Source organism: Podarcis erhardii (assembly GCF_964252035.2).
Source record: "Podarcis erhardii genome assembly, chromosome: 6".
Taxonomy (NCBI): domain Eukaryota; kingdom Metazoa; phylum Chordata; class Lepidosauria; order Squamata; family Lacertidae; genus Podarcis; species Podarcis erhardii.
The window spans coordinates 66,012,439-66,029,918 of NC_138510.1; the positions used below are offsets into that span (position 1 = coordinate 66,012,439).

Below are 17,480 nucleotides of genomic sequence, written 5' to 3' on the forward strand. Positions count from 1 at the left end.
ACGAGACATATGTACTGTTTTTGGGGGACAAGAGGTGGGCAGGTGTGGAGGACTCCCTGGTTCTGAATGGGGTAACTTTCCCCCTGAAGGACCAGGTGCGCAGCCTGGGAGTCATTTTGGACTCACAGCTGTCCATGGAGGTGCAGGTCAATTCTGTGTCCAGGGCAGCTGTTTACCAGCTCCATCTGGTACGCAGGATGAGACCCTACCTGCCCACAGACTGTCACGCCAGAGTAGTGAATGTTCTAGTTATCTCTCGCTTGGACTACTGCAATGCGATCTACGTGGGGCTACCTTTGAAGGTGACCCGGCAACTACAACTAATCCAGAATGCGGCAGCTAGACTTATTGACAGGGAGCGGTGCCGAGACCATCGGTCTTCAAGGACCAACATTGGCTCCCGGTACGTTTCCAAGCACATTTCAAAGTGTTGGTGCTGACCTTTAAAGCCCTAAACGGCTTTGGTCCAGTATACCTGAAGGAGCGTCTCCACCCCCATCGTTCTGTCCGGACACTGAGGTCCAGCACTGAGGGCCTTCTGACGGTTCCCTCACTGTGAGAAGTGAAGTTACAGGGAACCAGGCAGAGGGCCTTCTTGGTAGTGGCGCCCGCCCTGTGGAACACCCTCCCACCAGATGTCAAAGGAAAAAACAACGGTCAGACTTTTAGGAGACATCTGAAGGCAGCCCTGTTTAGGGAAGCCTTTAATATCTGAAGGACTATTGTATTTAATATTATTTGAGCTAATGCAGACTCTTGCAGCTATTATGTACTGCACGGATATTTACTGGAATTCAACTTGCATTCACCTACTATGAAATATGTAAAAGGGCTGTCAAATGTCAGTATTTCTACATTACTTATATGACCAAATACAATGTGCCGGTCCTAGACTATTGAGAGGATTTGGTTATACCTATGAAAGTTAAATTCATAAGAAATGTTTTGTCTCAATCCAGTGAGACAAATCCATGAGCACAAGCAAGGTGGTTTTTAAAATCTACAAATACTCCACAGAATGGAAACTTCATGAAACATTAGAAAGGCAGACCCAGAATTTAACAAGGCATAGCTGCAAAAACAAAACACCTGTACCCTGGTGCCCACCATGTGTTGTGGACTACAAGTCCCATCAGCCCCAGCCAGTATAGCCAATAGTTAAGGATGATGTGAGTTGTAGTCCGAAGCATCTGTGGTCAAGCTAGGTAAGGTAAAGGTACCCCTGCCCGTACGGGCCAGTTGTGTCCGACTCTAGGGTTGCGTACTCATCTCGCTCTAGAGGCCGTGAGCCGGCACCATCCGAAGACACTTCCGGGTCACGTGGCCAGCGTGACGAAGCTGCTCTGGCAAGCCAGCACCAGCGCAGCACACGGAAACACCGTTTACCTTCCCGCTATACAGCGGTACCTATTTATCTACTTGCACTTAAGAGTGCTTTCGAACTGCTAGGTGGGCAGGAGCTGGGACCGAACGACAGGAGCTCACCCCGCCGCGGGGATTCGAACCGCCGACCATACGATCGGCAAGTCCTAGGCACTGAGGTTTTACCCACAGCGCCACCCGCGTCACCGTGGTCAAGCTAACCTGGTCCAATAATGTTGGCATTTGTCTTACCAGCTGAAGCCTGTAAAAGCAACTTCTAGCCTCCAAGGCTAGTGACAAATCTGGATAAAGGACCACCCTAAAGTTCTGAACTAGCTCCTTCAGAGGAAGTGGAAACCCATTCAGAACAGGCGACTGATCAATTTCTCTGACACAAGAATCTCACCCAAAGATCCCAAGGATTCAAATCAGCTTATTTCTCCTCATCCAGCCCACCTCTGCATCCAGACCCAGTCCAGGGCCTGCACAGTCTCTCCTAATCCAGATGTTATACAGAAATAGAGATGAGTGTGGTGACACCTGGCCCCAAAATTCCCTAATGAATGACTTTAAGTAGGTGTTAAACATTGGAAGATAGAATACCACCCTGCAGCACCCCATGACACAACTGTGCAAATTTGATTGTGAGATTTCTACTAGGGCAAGCTTTTAATAAGAAGAAACTGTCTTCCTCAGTAGCTTAGTGCTTAAGGAAAGACGGGGGGGGGGGGAGCATGGAGAGCAAATTCCTAACAGAGTTATGGAGAGGCATACTTCTGAATTGTATGCTCACGCAATGATGGCTGCATATTGGAGCCACAGGCCACCATCACACAAAGTGGAAGCAGATGTTGCCCACCCTATCAGAAACCATTTCATGTCAATTTAAAATATATCATTGCAATTCCTAGCGATGGAACAAGCCATTTTCTTTTGTTACATCCACTCTAACACAGATTGCAGCCACATTGCTTTAATAATATTTGCTCTTATTTTTCGGATGTAATTTAGACATATCAATGTTGAAATTCGTTCTGCTAGTTTCTCCAAACAGACTGCTAGTATTTGTTTTGAAAAAGCAAATAAAAGGAAGGAATTAAGACTTAAGAAAATAATATAAAACGCCTGTATATGCTTTTTTTTTAATCGACTTTGTATGATTGCATCTGGTAGTTCAAAACTCTCATTTTGTCTATTTTTTAAAAAATAAATAATTTAAATACAGTATATTTTTTCACTGAGTCCTAATGACTACTAAGCAAACTGCAGTTCACAGACCATCAATTTAATCATATCTGAAAAACATGAAATGATCAAGTATATAGGATTAGATATAAATGTATATTTCCTTACACCAAAGAATTAATTAATTAATTAAAACTCTTTATTTTCAGATTGGTGAGCTGGCTTTAATGGTGACCTCAACAAGGTGATTCCAACTTCAAGGGATGCAAGACAGGGATATCTGCTAGCCTCCCTCACTTTTCCCCCTTCAATTTTCATATAAATAATATTACCCCAGATCTTCAAGGGCCTCAGCACTTTTCTCTTACAATTCTTAGCCACAAGCTTTATGAGACATTTTATCAGAGACCTTGAATTATTTTGTGAAAAGGAATTCCTTAGCTTGAGTCATGCTGAAACTAAGATGGTTTGTCTGCTAAAAGTTCACACCTACATAAGTGGAAATAGACTGTATAAATATAGAACAGATTAAGAATTGTAAGTGTCTGAGAATTCAGTTCAATCAGAACTATACCTGGTCAGGGCATTTGGATTCCATAAGGCTCTCAACCCTACAAGTAATCATAGCCATATTTACCTTTACTCGCTACTGAGGTGGTAACTTGGTACCCCCTGCACTTAAGATTTTTGGGGGAAAGGTAATCCCACAAGCGGTATATGGTGCAGAAGTGTGGGATTGGGAAGATGCTGTCAAACTGGTTACCCTTCAAAACTGCTTTCTGAGGTCATTATTGGGATCCCATTGTCATGGTGAAATTTGTACAGTAATACCTCATGTTACGTCCGCTTCATGTTACGTTCTTTAAGGTTACGTCCCGCAGTGACCCGGAAGTACCGGAAAGGGTTACTTCCGGTTTCGCTGCTTGCGCATGCACAGACACGCAAAATGATGTCACGCACATGCACAGAAGCGGCGAATCGCAACCAGCGTGCGCAGATGCGCCGCTGTGGGTTGCGTTCTTTTCATGTTGCGAACCGGATTCCGGAACGGATCCCGTTCGCAACCAGAGGTACCACTGTACTTAATTTGAATCTTCCAGGGTTCCCACTGCCTTGCTTCTGTACTGGTAAAAATAACATATACCAGATACAATGTTGCCCAAAAAGTGTCATTCGGAGCACACTTCTAATAGATCTGTACAAAGTGTACAGAATTTACAAGCATAAATTCCTTATAATCAAATATGGACAAATTTCCCAGGGTTCTACTGATTTTCCTTGGATCCACAGAATGATTCTTGCTGCTAAATGTAAAATACAGATTCTCTCCTATAGTTTTTGACAGAGCTGTATGCAACTCATGGCCCTGATGGAGAAGGAAAAGGGTGTCGGTCAGGCCAACCCACACCAGGCCAAGCTGGGCACCATCTGCCCAGCCTGGATCTGGTTCCAAATTAGTTCGGGGGGGGGGGATAATGCTTAATTAATTGTTTAAAACCCCAATTAAACATACAGCAGGCAGGGAGCATGAGGGAAGGAGGCATTGCCTCTCCTTCTCCCCACTCACAACTAAGGGGGTGCAAGTCTGTGGGTTGCTGTTTTGCAAGTGGCTTTCCTTCAGCAGCAAGATTGATGCCTCCACAATAATCCTGCAGGATAGTGCTTCAGGCAAGGGGCATCATTGGGCTCCTACTGTCTCCTGGGATGATGCAGTTTTTGGCCAAGTATGTCTCAGCCTTTCAATAGGGTTTTCCAACATGATGCCTGCCTCTCCTTTCTGCTTGATACCTAACAGTCCTGGAGCACTCTGGGCCACCCAACCTGACCTGCAGCGATCCATAACTATCTCAATCCAACTCAGGCAACACCTAAATCCTGCCGAATATGCCCAGTTTGCCTCAGAGAAATCTGATGCACAACCCTAGCTTCCAAATTAATATATAAATAGCACACTTACTAGGATTCCAGGGGCATGCGTTTTGACCTCCGCACGCTGTTCCATCTTAGTCAAAGCTGTCTGCTTCACATCCCTATCAGATCCTAAAGGTGGTAGCTTTAGTCCACCTCTCATGTAACGTTTATATCGCAGAACATCTTGCATAGGAACCAGGCTGTAAGAAACAAAGGTTTGGCAAATTTATTTTAAGGAGGTGAAAACTCAAAGCAAGGTAGTGATGATAAACACAGCTCTTATTGTGCCTTAATTATTTTTAAGTATTTTCCAAAGCATTATTCATGCTGTTGACAAATAAACAGTGTACGTTGCATCAAAATGTGACTGACAGAACACTGAGATCAAATTCCTTAATTTTAATTTCATCATCTCATTCATCTTCCCAGTATTGGAAGTATGCCCCCACAATCTTTAATGGGGATTTCTCCCAGGTAGGTGTGGATAGGATTGCAATCTCTGTCACTATATGTATATTACTGAATTTGCTGAAACATGTCACAGATACATGTGATATATGTGAACAAAATCTCTGATAAAGCCCTGTAGAGATGCTGAAAAAAAGAATAGGAAAAGTGTGGTTAGTTGTTAAAATTAAAGAAAAGCTGAAAGGATCACTGTATTCAAGCTTAGCTTAAATTTAATGTGGGTTTTCTCCATCAGGAAACAGGCTATGAGAGTACACATGACTCACAAGAGCACAAAATACTGCTGTACCAAGTTATGATAGCTGAATGCTACTTGCTTGTGAAAGGAAAGGAGATGGAGCCTGTCACCTTCTTCAAACATGCATTTAGTGGTATGAAGAAGGAGGAGACTACAATTAGGATTATGCCTGAAGATCTATGGATTGGACTATGCAGTTTTAAAGAAGGAATGGGATGTATATTTTCAAACATATCTCAGCAAAGCACATTTTACTATGATCAGAGAGAATAAGAGTGCAGTCTTATGCATGTTTACTCTAAAGTCAGTCTCACTAAATTCAATGGGTCTTATTCTCAAGAAAGTGTGCACTGAATTGCAGGCTGAATTTAAAAAATGCTGCTGTTCTCTCCTAAGCATACTATGTGACAATGAAAACATCAGTTCTAACTGTGATTGGAGTACCCTGGGAAAATAATTCGCTGTGATTAACGCTAGGAATGTCAATCAAAATGAAAGGTCCCTACATATCTCTACACACATCGCCTCTCAAGCTCAAAGCTGGACATTTTGCCAGTCAGATTGGTTTCACTTTATCAGAGAGAAAAAAGATGGCCATGCATTTTCCGGACAGAGAAGGCTACAGAGTGACTCAGAAACTTATGAAGTCTTGGTGCCTGTGGGGCAGCTCAATCGGTGGAGCATGAGACTCTTAAAGTCAAGTACGATTGCCTGGTGGGGGTAGGAGCAAAGTTCTTGAGCTTTTTTCAGTTCTGCTCAAAGTTGTTGAGCTTTCCTCCCGGACATTTAAGTGATTTCTGCCCGGGCACTATTTCCGATGGCCGAATCTCCTCTATGTCTGGGAAATTCTGAACACATGGTGACCCTAACCCAAGTTCATGGGTTCAAGCCCTGTGTTGGGCAAAAGATTCCTGCATTGCATGGGGTTGGACTAGAAGACCCTTATGGTCCCTTCCAACTCCATGGTTTTAAAACATAAATGGGGGTAAATCTTAGGGAAAACAATTTGAAAATGATCTTCAAAGTTCATGGAGCTGGTCAAGGTAATTACTTAACAACTAGAAAGAGTTAAGCATATAATTTTTATAATGTAACATACAGTCCCTTATAAAAAAGATTGACAAAACATTATCCACAGAGGGCTTCATATTAACATAATAATGAAATTATTTTGAAGACATTGGAGAGGCACTGACATTTTTAGTATTATATACTAGAGGCTATTAATAACCTGTAAAATGCATAAGCATGAAGGAGAAATATGTAAGGTGTATGCTCTGAACATCTATTAGCAGAATGCAACTATGCTATGATGTGTTTAGGCATTAAGAAGACTTAATCTCTTCCTGAAAAAATATTAAGTCTTTGTAGCCCCTTCTTAGCATTTTCTTTCTAGAATACTAAGAAGCTTGTGCATAAAATTCTGAAAAAGCAAGTACACATGCAAGTTCTTTTGCAAATGACTTTTATAAGTCCTGCATCCAATCCAAACTCTACATTTTTATCAAAACAAAACAAATTCCTTCCAGTAGCACCTTAAAGACCAACTAAGTCAGTTCTTGGTATGAGCTTTCGTGTGCATGCACACTTCTTCAGATATCTGAAGAAGTGTGCATGCACACGAAAGCTCACACGAAAGTGTGCATGCACACTTCTTCAGATATCTGAAGAAGTGTGCATGCACACGAAAGCTCATACCAAGAACTGACTTAGTTGGTCTTTAAGGTGCTACTGGAAGGAATTTGTTTTGTTTTGACTATGGCAGACCAACACGGCTACCTATCTGTAACTGGATCTACATTTTTATGTTAGCCAGTTAAATCAATGTTCAAACCTTTGAGATTCACTTCTCCTCCAGCCTTCAATATGGGAACAATAATATATAGACAACAATTTACAGGGCTGCTGAAAAGTGTGTGAAGTGTTTTGAACACTCTAAATACTATGTGTTGTTATTTATTATAGCTCTCAACTTCATTCTTAGCTAGTTGATATAGAATTGAGTAACTTGAGATGATGCCTGAACTTATTCTGATGGATATCACAGTGTACTGAGAGTCAATTTTCAAATGTCCTTTTCCATCACTTATTTATTTAACCTTAGCCCAAGGGCTAGCGAGTAGTATCAGCAACTTTTACTTAGAGAAGACCCCTGACAGGGTCTTAATAATCTAACAGCTATACATCTTCTAAGGAGTCCTCTGCAGCCAAGCTCCAATGGACTCAAATGCAACTACTCCTATTCCTGAAAAGCTAGTTTTCACAAATTAGTAGAGTTTATATAAGTATTCCACTATCATATGTGCCAAAAAGATCCAGCTTATAAGAAATTGTTACTTGGATCTTAAAACACTTGTTTTGGTGTATATGCCTGCAAAGCCATTGAAATCTTCCTAACATCCCACTGTTGAAAGACATTCAAGTTTGTATTTCTATTAAACTTTTCAACAGCACACAGGTTTTCTGTGGATGCATACCATGGTGCCAATATGTAAAGGCATGCATTTTATGTTTCATATTCGGTGCACTCTCTCTTCAAAATACATTTGGCTCAGGGAAGACGCATTTTGTAGACTTTTCATTAGTTGAAAAAAAAAAGGAAAATTGTCACTTCCCCAAAGAAAACTTGACCTGTCTGCCAAAATGATGCAGAGTCTGTCACTCTTCATCAGAGTAACAGCTTGACAAGATTATCTTTAAAGTAGCTTTCACTTTTCATGCCAAATGGTTGTGTGTATCAAAACAAAGATGGCTGTCAATATTCAGTGTTGCTTTAAGCAACAAGATATGTAGATAGATAGCACAAATACAAAGACCTCAGGTGTGCTCTGAGTCTCCAAAGAAGAAAAACAAACAAAACTTTACAACTACAGAGATGCTACAGTGCTAAGCAGTGCTGTCCCACAATAGGACATATTTCACTTTGTCCCCATCACAGCATTTCTAATTCTCCCTTTGCTCTACTGTTTTTCTCTTCCAACCAATCAGTCCTCTTCCATAACTACCACTGCTTCTTCACTTCCTCCTACTGGCCAGTTTAAAGGCCCCTAGGGATTATCGCAGTCCTACCATTACTTTCCCCTCCTCCTCTGGGGAGGAGTTCCAGCATGTGTCAGTCCTTGCATGTGACTGAAAGTGGGAGGAAAGGAGATTCAAGAGACTGCTCCTACAGAATAGCCTTACAGTGGACTTCATCATTCACTTCCTCGATCAGCCAAGAAACGGCTCTTGAACTGCTCAAATGAGCTACCTGCAGCTCCTGAGCTAGTTGGGCTTTTCAGTCCGTACAAATGACCAGTCAACCCAACATGGTATGAGAATCATTGATCTAAACTGACAACCTTTCAATTGCTACTCAGCACAAGATGCTGGAATTGATGGAGAGTGTTTTGACAGATGTGGTTTGCTTGCTTGCTGAATGCTTCACAGAACACCATCTGTGTACAAATAATACAAAGGCACAAGTCAGTGCTTTTCATCTTAGAAATTATGATGCTAAGCATGAATTTAACATCATCTGGTGTGGGGTGTAGTGCACCCACGACATGAATGCAGAATACCCTGAAGAATATACTTTCTTTCAGATATCACACTGAAAAGACCAAAGAAAACTTTTAACATCTGAAATATCTCCGTTAGTCATTCACATCACTTAGGCGCGTGCATTTACAGCAACAAAGTCCGTGAACTTTTACTATGCATATTGTTCCCCATCATGTATACTAATGCACTTCTGCTGCAGCCACTCTAGGTAGCATAATACTTTTAAAAGTTTTACTTCCTGCAGAAGTTTGGGGTGTGTGTTTGCACATACAATGGAGAACACCAAGCATATTAAGAACCTAAGTCTTGTCATGGCAAGCACACGTACAAAGGTGTCCTCAGCTCCAGTTATGCTAGTATTTTGCTGCTCTCTTCCCTGGACATGTTTGTGCAATTTGGCAACTATGCTCACAGAAGCTGAATACTGGATTTAATAAGGTAGCACCAATTCTTAAATTCCTTGATTGAAACATTATGTGAAAAGATTGCAAGTGCACAGTAGTGTATGTATCATAAAGAGATTAAGCACAGTCATATTTGAGGAGGGAAATCCCTCAGCCACCTTAAACAGTTAAGTTAGTTACAGTCCACACCATTTCAGATTTTAAAGAATATTCTTTGTCTCCCTAGAAATCAAGAGAATTTGCCACCCAGTGAAAAGTGTTCATTTCAAAGAAAATGTAGCCCTGATTAGTCCAACACTAGAACTCTGCTAGTTCACAGCGTCGGCACAACATCTACAACAGCAACAGGGAAAACCAAACGGCAATTGTTTTCCAGCTGTTATTAAGGAGCAAAATTTGAGAATAAGAACAAATGCAACCTGTAACAAAAACTTGCAGTGTGGAGTGTTAACTTTTCCTATCCGTCACTATACACTAGCAGTACAGTGGTACCTTGGTTTAAGAACAGTCCTGTTTAAGAACGATTTGGTTTACAAACTCCACAAAACTCCGCAAAGTAGTGTCCCAGTTTGAGAACTTTACTGAATGGAATCCGAATGGTGGAAGGGCACCGGTAGCGGGAGGCCTCATTAGGGAAAGCGTGCCTCGGTTTAAGAACAACTTCGGTTTAAGAATGGACTTCTGGAACGGATTAAGTTCGTAAGCCGAGGTACCACTGTATAAGCTTTTACATATGCATTGCTGCAGCTTACACATGTTCAAAATGTGAAATTTTAAAGTGAAATCTATTGCTGTTATTCCACTAGCTGTTGACCTAGTGGAGGCATCAGTTGATGTAAGAGAAGGGGATGCAAATTCTGCCCATTTTTCCTTCTACCTGTGACCCTAAAGTCTTTTACAAAGTATTGGGGGACCCTGCAGAACAGCCTTTGTTGGGGGAGGGGAGCTGCAATGCACTCCATACTGCAATATTACAACATCTAATAGGTTCCTTAAAATTCTGTGTGTAGACTACATGAAAGGAAAAAAGTTAATGCCAGTGACACTTATTTCTGGAATATTATAGAGTGCAGCTATTCAGCTCTGACAAATTTGTCTAAATGATCAATTGTTTCTGTGCATATGTTAATCTACGCTTTAGCTGTAGAATGCCACTGTTGATTAATTCTATATTTATTTGCCTTTGATGCCTTGCTATGTGTTTATAATCTGTTTTGCAATGTCCTATATATGTTTCCTCACACCGAATATCACTTTCATGCACACATCTGAATGACAGCGTATTTTTTTAATAATTAGAGGTTATAAAACTGGGAACCACTACAAGCTTGTGATAATTAGATGAAATAAACCCTCCATGATGGGAGAAACATTTTTTCAAAAGCTTTTCATATTCCAAAATTGTCACACAATCCAAGTGTTTGCAATAATGTACGATATTCTTACAACGTTCAGTGACATCGTTTAAGCTATTATGGAAGACTGTGAAGGCAATGGCGTGTTAAGTTATCAAATACTGGGCAAATATTTAAGGTTCAATACCATTTTTTTTCCATTCAAGGGGAATAAAGAGTCAGGAGTTTCTGCTGCTTTTGCAACACCACAAAGTTAAAAAATAGAAGGCACAAAATGTTTTAGATTACCTATAGCCTGCTTCTATCCACACAGTTCCAAATAATAATAATAGTAATAATAGTAATAATAGTAATAATAGTAATAATAACAATTATTATTATTAATAATAATAATAATAATAATTTATACCCCGCCCATCTGGCTGAGTTTCCCCAGCCACTCTGGGCGGCTCCCAATCGAGTGTTAAAAACAGTACAGCGTTAAATATTAAAAACTTCCCTGAACAGGGCTGCCTTCAGATGTCTTTTAAAGATAGGATAGCTGCTTATTTCCTTCACATCTGAAGGGAGGGTGTTCCACAGGGTGGGCGCCACTACCGAGTGGCCAAACAGAAACTAATGAAATAGAAACTAATGAACAGAAACTTAAGTTTCTATAATGTCTACTTCTCACAGGCCCATATAAGAACAGCGTAAATAGTTGGGCCTAATGAACATTTACTGTTCCCAATCCTAATCCTGCGAAAGCCATCTAATTAGATTTTAATTTGATCCTGACTTGATTTTAAGAGGTAATTTAATTATTGTTTGATTTTATACCAATGTTATATATTTGATGTTAGCCGCCCTGAGCCCAGTCTTGGCCGGGGAGGGCGGGATACTAATAAAATTATTATTATTATTATTATTATTATTATTACTTGAAAAATTACTTAAAATTATGTTGTGAGTTTCCATAGATTCCAGCTCCAGAGTCGGTATTACTATCACAACTAGGAGCCAGAATTTATAAGAACTTACAAGATATAATTAGGCCTATGTAGAGAACAGTGTACCTGCTATGCTCAAGGCTCAGCATCACATAGGAAGCTCTGTATAAATATAAACTCATTTTTTATCCCTACATACACTTACAGCCAAGAATTCTGTACAATATGTCTTTCCCATCTGCAAAACAAAGATCAGTTTATATAATGAAAGGTCCAGTGTTCAGACCAGAAGCCAAATATCTTAGTACAAAAAGGGGTTAGAATGCTGTCATATATACCAAACGCTTTCCCAGCTCAACGTCACAAACTATATCGGTGCACCTGCAAGAAGACATTACTTCCGTGTTGTAACAAAAAGACTGCTGCAAATGTTTAGAATCAGAGTGGCAGTGGATTTTTTTTATGGTATAACCTCCAGATATACTGGATGCAATAGTCCAAAAACTATTAAAATTAGTGTATGCTTTGCCATGGGTCTTTTAATGAGAAGTGGATTGCACACTCTTGCTCCCCAAATTACTGAAATAATGCATGACTGAAAAACCGCTTGACAGATCAAGGAAGCAGCAACTCTGCCCCTTTAGTTATGAGCCATCTGCTGAACAGTTTTCCTACGTACAACATTTTTAAAATTAAACTGTCCCAACATATAACTACACCCAAACATGCATTTCGAGAAAGCTTGTAATGTCTGCTATGTTGCATTGCAGACATATTTATTTGTGTACAGTAAGATGGCTGAAAAGTCAGCTTAAATTAGCTACTCTGCCTTGCATGAAAACAGCTCCTGATTAAAACTAAGCAAAAATATACTTACCACAATACTTTTCTAATTAAATATCCTCTTATCCATTTCTGAATAATCAGGACTGGCGAATGAAAAGATAGGATGTAATTGATTTTGGAAATTATCTTTTTTACCATTTCCATTTCTTCCTGAAATGTAGTTTCCTACAAACAACAAATAATGAGGATTTTCTGTAAACATACGTGAAAACATATTTTCCCCCAAAAAATAAACAAATCATGCACCTTTCTAATTTTATGTTATGGATCAGGCATACTGGCCAACACTTGCCCCCTTAGTTTTCACCAGTAAATATTATATTTCATACCTGATAAGGAACTGTCTTTATTTGAAGCTTGGTAATTGAGCTCACAAAAGATCATAAATCCCCCTATGATTGGATCGGACAGAAACAGCACTCATCCTTTCTGGAGAGTTCTCCACACCCCCGCTTTACATTTAGTAGTTAGCCAGTGAGGACAAGTATCACATTGCTGCCCCCACCAGCAGAAAAGCAGACCGGGGGCAGGGATAATCATGTGACGGGTGCTGTCAGGGCTAAAGCTTCTAAATGTTACAGTAGAATCATAGAATTGTGGAGTTGGAGTCATCTAGTCCAGGCATCCCCAAACTCGGCCCTCCAGATGTTTTGGGTCTACAATTCCCATCATCCCTGACCACTGGTCCTGTTAGCTAGAGATGATGGGAGTTGTAGTCCAAAACCATCTGGAGGGCCGAGTCTGGGGATGCCTGATCTAGTCCAATCCCCTGTAGGGATGCTATTCTGGGCCCCAGTTTAATACTCTCCATTTCTATCGGTTCTCTCACTCAGGTTTCTTACTGTGCCATGTGAACCGGGTCTGATTTACCAGGACCAAAGGACCCAGAAAGGGGTCCTAGAAGCAGATCTTACCATTCAAAGCACATCAGTCCAAGCATATTTCTTTTGTAAACTAAGTGGTTTCAGCCAGCCTTGCATTTAACAACTTGCTTGGTATCCACAGGTGAGTAGGAATTCCATACAGGTGAGTGAGCATCATTCCTCCTCCACCAGTTGGATTTGTTTCCATTCTGGCTACAGAGGAAGGGAAGACAATTCTCTTGTCTCTGTCCCTTCCCCGCCAGCCTGTTTTGCAGAAGGCATTTCATTTTTGCTAGTCTGAAACAAAGCTAACTTCATGTATTTCCATGCCAGATGTTAAACAGGGGGCTCTTTTGAAGCCAGAACCGAGGCACATGCTACTAGCATCTTAGCAGGCTAGTAAAAAGAAAAATGCAGCCTAGTCACATTTTGTAGGTATATTTTCAATGTTGGCTTCAATGAAGGAAGGCAATGTTTTTACATTTGGAACATTTCACTAAGCCAAGGAAAGAATCAAAATTGTGTAACTAAACAAAGACATGAATTCTAGTCCTAGCACCTGTGAAACCATTGTTTCTCCCATCTCTAAATGTTTCTGTTAATTCAAAACAGATAAAAATTCAGATGCTTTAAATTTATGAAAACATTCATTATTTTTAGGATTATCTGATGAACAATAATTCTAACTGCAAGCCATGATGATTTGCCACAATAATGAATACTTGCACACAGGGTTCCTGGCAGGCAAAGAACTTGGAATGCTCCAGCTAATGGCTACAGATTATGATGACATACTTGAAGCTTACTATTCCTATGAAGGCACGCCTTAAAACAAACAACAACTAGATAACTTACCTTTCCAGAAGTAGGGCAAAAATCAATATAAAAGCTAGGTGTAAAGGGTTTATATTTTTCAGGAAGCCTCCAGTCTTCTATTATTTCCTCATCAGAAATAACATAGTAGTCCAGTGCCTTGAGTGAAAAGATGCTGTTAACGACAATATGCCTATATGCGATTTTCAGGCACAGGGGAGTGTTGAACAAGGTGAGAGCGATCAGATTAGGGCAGAAAGATAACGAATGCACATCTTCCAGAGCTGAAATGCTGTTATTATGAAGATACAGAAGTTGCAGTCCTGCCATGTTTACCCAAAACATTGGGCCCGGAAGTTCTTCTATCTGAAACAGAATTGAAACACAATTTTGAAAGAAAGGAGAAAAAGGTAAATACATTGTGGAAAATGTAGTGTAAGTAACCTGTCAAACCAAAATTGCTTCCTCAGCCAAGGAAGTCAATGATCATCTGCATATTTTTATTTATATATCAAAGACAACACTCCCGGTCCCAAGATACATGTGTGCTATGATGTGTGATTGAGATTCCCCCATTCACTTCAATAGGAGGGAGCAACGGAGTATCCTTTGGAGCAAGAGAACATGAGAATCTCAACTGAGTGCTTCAAAAGTAAAAGGTAAAATTCCAGCCTTCGGGGGGGGGGGGGGGGAATGTTGTGGAAAATAAGCAAACACTCCAAGTGGAAACTGGAATACTTTTCCCACCCGACTCCCACCATCATGAAAATGCTGACATCATTTTGGGCTCTTAATATCAACATTTCAGGATACAACGTATAGTTCTTCAGACAGCTAATTTCATACATTAGGTATTGTGAGAAATACACTTTTGGCAATGTTGAGAAGGCCACATTTCTATTGCAATAATGACCGGAAGAAACAGAGGATGTGGGGTTTAGCTCTCTCGCCAGCCCCACCTCTCACAGACAAACAAACACTCTCTATTGTTAGAATCAAAAATACTAAACGGTGGAAGCTCCTGCAGCATAAATTAAGCCTACACCAAGAACCTACAGGAACAAATACAAAAACTGGCTAGTTTCCCCAAACCATACTTTGTATGTTAATTTTTTAAAATTTGCTCACCTGGTTGTTATGAAGATCCAGTTTAATTAAATTAGTGCAAGACTCAAGTGCATCAATATTCACAATGAAATTTCCAGACAAATCACATATTTTAAGTGAAACGCAATACTGCATCTCTTTTAGATTGCATAAATACTGAGTGTGTATCCTGACCATAACGAGATTTTGCAGCTTCTTTGCATCTTTTTGATCAGCGGTTTGCCCATATTGGAGTAGCAGACTTTCAGAAGCAGAGACAAGGTATTTTGTAAATTCCTCCTCCATGGTTGTTGATCTCTTTTACAGTTTATCCATGAGATATCTAAGGGGGGGGGGGAGATTACACAGTAGGTTTCATTTATTCAGCTTTCAAAAGAAAAACTTCAAGTACCCTAAGGAAATATCCAGCTGGTTGTGACAACACCCCCTGCTCTATTAAAGGACTAACAGCGACAGGGAAGGCAGGCGGGAAGAAAGAAATCTAACAGACTATTTGAAAACATGTAAGCAAGTGCAAAAATTCTGCTGTTTTTTCCATGTTATCACAATAACAGAAAACACTAAGGAACTGTGTCAATAAAAATGGATAATGTAATATAAACAAAAACAGTGTACCTATAAGCTGGAAAGCATAGAGGCAAACACAATGAATTGTACTCTAGATCAAAGTGTTTTCTAGAAACAGTGCAAGACCTTTATATTCAGGGGGGGAAAACAATTAGGGACTAGTCATCAACAAGATCTTTTGTTTGTTCAATGAAAGTGCCATTTAAACATTTATTGTTATGATGTTTAACTGAATCTCCAAGTATAGGATAAGTGTGTGTGTGTGTACAGAGATGTACACACACACATAAACACATATGGAGAAAGAAAGACTAAAGTGGAATTGGAGTCAACATACAGGTATGCACTACTAATGTGATTTGCTTATGATGTGACTTATCAGCGAAAACTGCTTGATCAACATGACATATCCCCTTGTCTCCAATGCTGCTCCCCATCACCTGACTGTAAAAGTACGTCCTTCCTCCAACTCGGCTGCTACTCAGGGATATCAGCCATTTCCTGCAGAATAACTTTGGCCAATGCTAGAAAATCTGCAATATCTACACTGAACTAGTAGCTTCTTAAAGCTCAAGATGGCTATTCCGTCTCCTTCAGAGAATACTCCCATCATGCATTAAAAGGTAAATGAGTATGTAACAGAACCGCAAGTTCAGTAGAAAGCAGCCTGAATTTTCTACTGGGGTTGGAGTTGATCAAATCCCTGATCAGGGGAAAGCTGGGGGAAATAAGCTACACTATAGATTGAAATTTAGCTGCTTTTAGTATGTATGTTGAAAATAGTAATAAAAAAATACTTTAAAAAAACTATCTTGTACAATGAGCACCATTACTGAACTGGCTAAGGAATGAAAAACAGATACCTGTACCCTATATTCCAACCTATATTTGTGCCGGCAAAATTCCACTGAGGTCACTGGAGATCTGCCAGAAAACTAATTTATGATTTCTTCAGCCTTAACTGAGCAAGAGATAAATTAAATGAGGCTATATTTTAAATTAATTTTTGGAGACGCACCTCATATAAGTCTGCTTTGTCATGGTTTAAAGAGATGTCAAATTAATATTTACTGGATTAGTGAAGAAATTTCAGAAATATATTACTTTTATTTTTTAAAGTAAGGAGACCATCAGCACATTTAATTTCTGCCCTTATTTTAAGGGATGGATAAAGTAGTCTTTTTGTTAGGACCAAAACCAGGGTTTCATGTACTTTTTGTGTGATTTCATACAGAGGCTTCTGCCTTATTTTTAAGACTTCTTTTATTGCAGGATTTGTGCATGGTGAGACCATATCAGAGGGCACGACTGCTTCATTTCCTTTCATTTGCACTTTGTACTTTTATAATCCACCGAAGACTAGATTTGATCCAACTCTTAAAATTAAAAAGAAAGAATAGAGCAAAAGTATCTGACAGGAGCCACAATATTATAAAACGAGCAATGATATAGAAAGAGATCTCCACACACATTTATACATCAAGAAGATCTCGGCGAATATCAAGATTGCCAACACATCCCTGCAAGGACATTTCACTTGCATCAAATAAAACGAACTCATATGCTCGCATAGCACTTAGTACTGAAAATGCTTGTGGAGACATGAAAATATATAAGCCAGTTTAGCAGAACAAGCAAGCCAGGTAGAACGTGGCTCGTGGCTCATTTTTCCTTTGGCCGTTTGTAAAAAAAGAAAGAAAGAATATAACGGAGCCCATTTGCTAGAAAGGAGTCAAACCAACTGACCAATGGCAAATCTGTAAAGGAAGAAATGGTTTAAAAAGCATTTTCAAGAGCCAACCTAAGAAGAACCTGCTAGATCAGGCCTGTGGTCCATTTAGTACAGCATCTTGTTCTCTCAGTGGCGACCTAAATACCTATGAGAAGCC

The 17,480-nt window shown here is 40.0% G+C and overlaps 1 protein-coding gene across 11 annotated transcripts in view; it reads right to left on the reverse strand.

Moving 5' to 3' along the window:
- The window catches only part of LRRIQ3 (leucine rich repeats and IQ motif containing 3), a 54,449-nt gene that overhangs the window by 24,457 nt on the left and 12,512 nt on the right, over positions 1-17,480 (reverse strand). For 9 of the 11 annotated variants that reach the window (XR_014157659.1, XM_081866546.1, XM_081866550.1 and 6 more), the window contains exons 2-5: positions 15,046-15,346; positions 13,960-14,283; positions 12,273-12,406; positions 4,505-4,658 (exon numbers count right to left, since the gene is read on the reverse strand). Coding sequence is in view for 10 of the 11 variants with exons in the window: in XM_081866546.1 (XP_081722672.1) it covers positions 4,505-4,658; positions 12,273-12,406; positions 13,960-14,283; positions 15,046-15,309 (876 nt within the window). In the remaining variant the exon portion in view is untranslated. Of the gene's footprint in view, positions 1-4,504; positions 4,659-12,272; positions 12,407-13,959; positions 14,284-15,045; positions 15,347-16,728; positions 16,865-17,061; positions 17,112-17,480 lie in introns of those variants that run through there. The other 2 variants (XM_081866547.1, XM_081866541.1) reach the window with 2 other exon arrangements.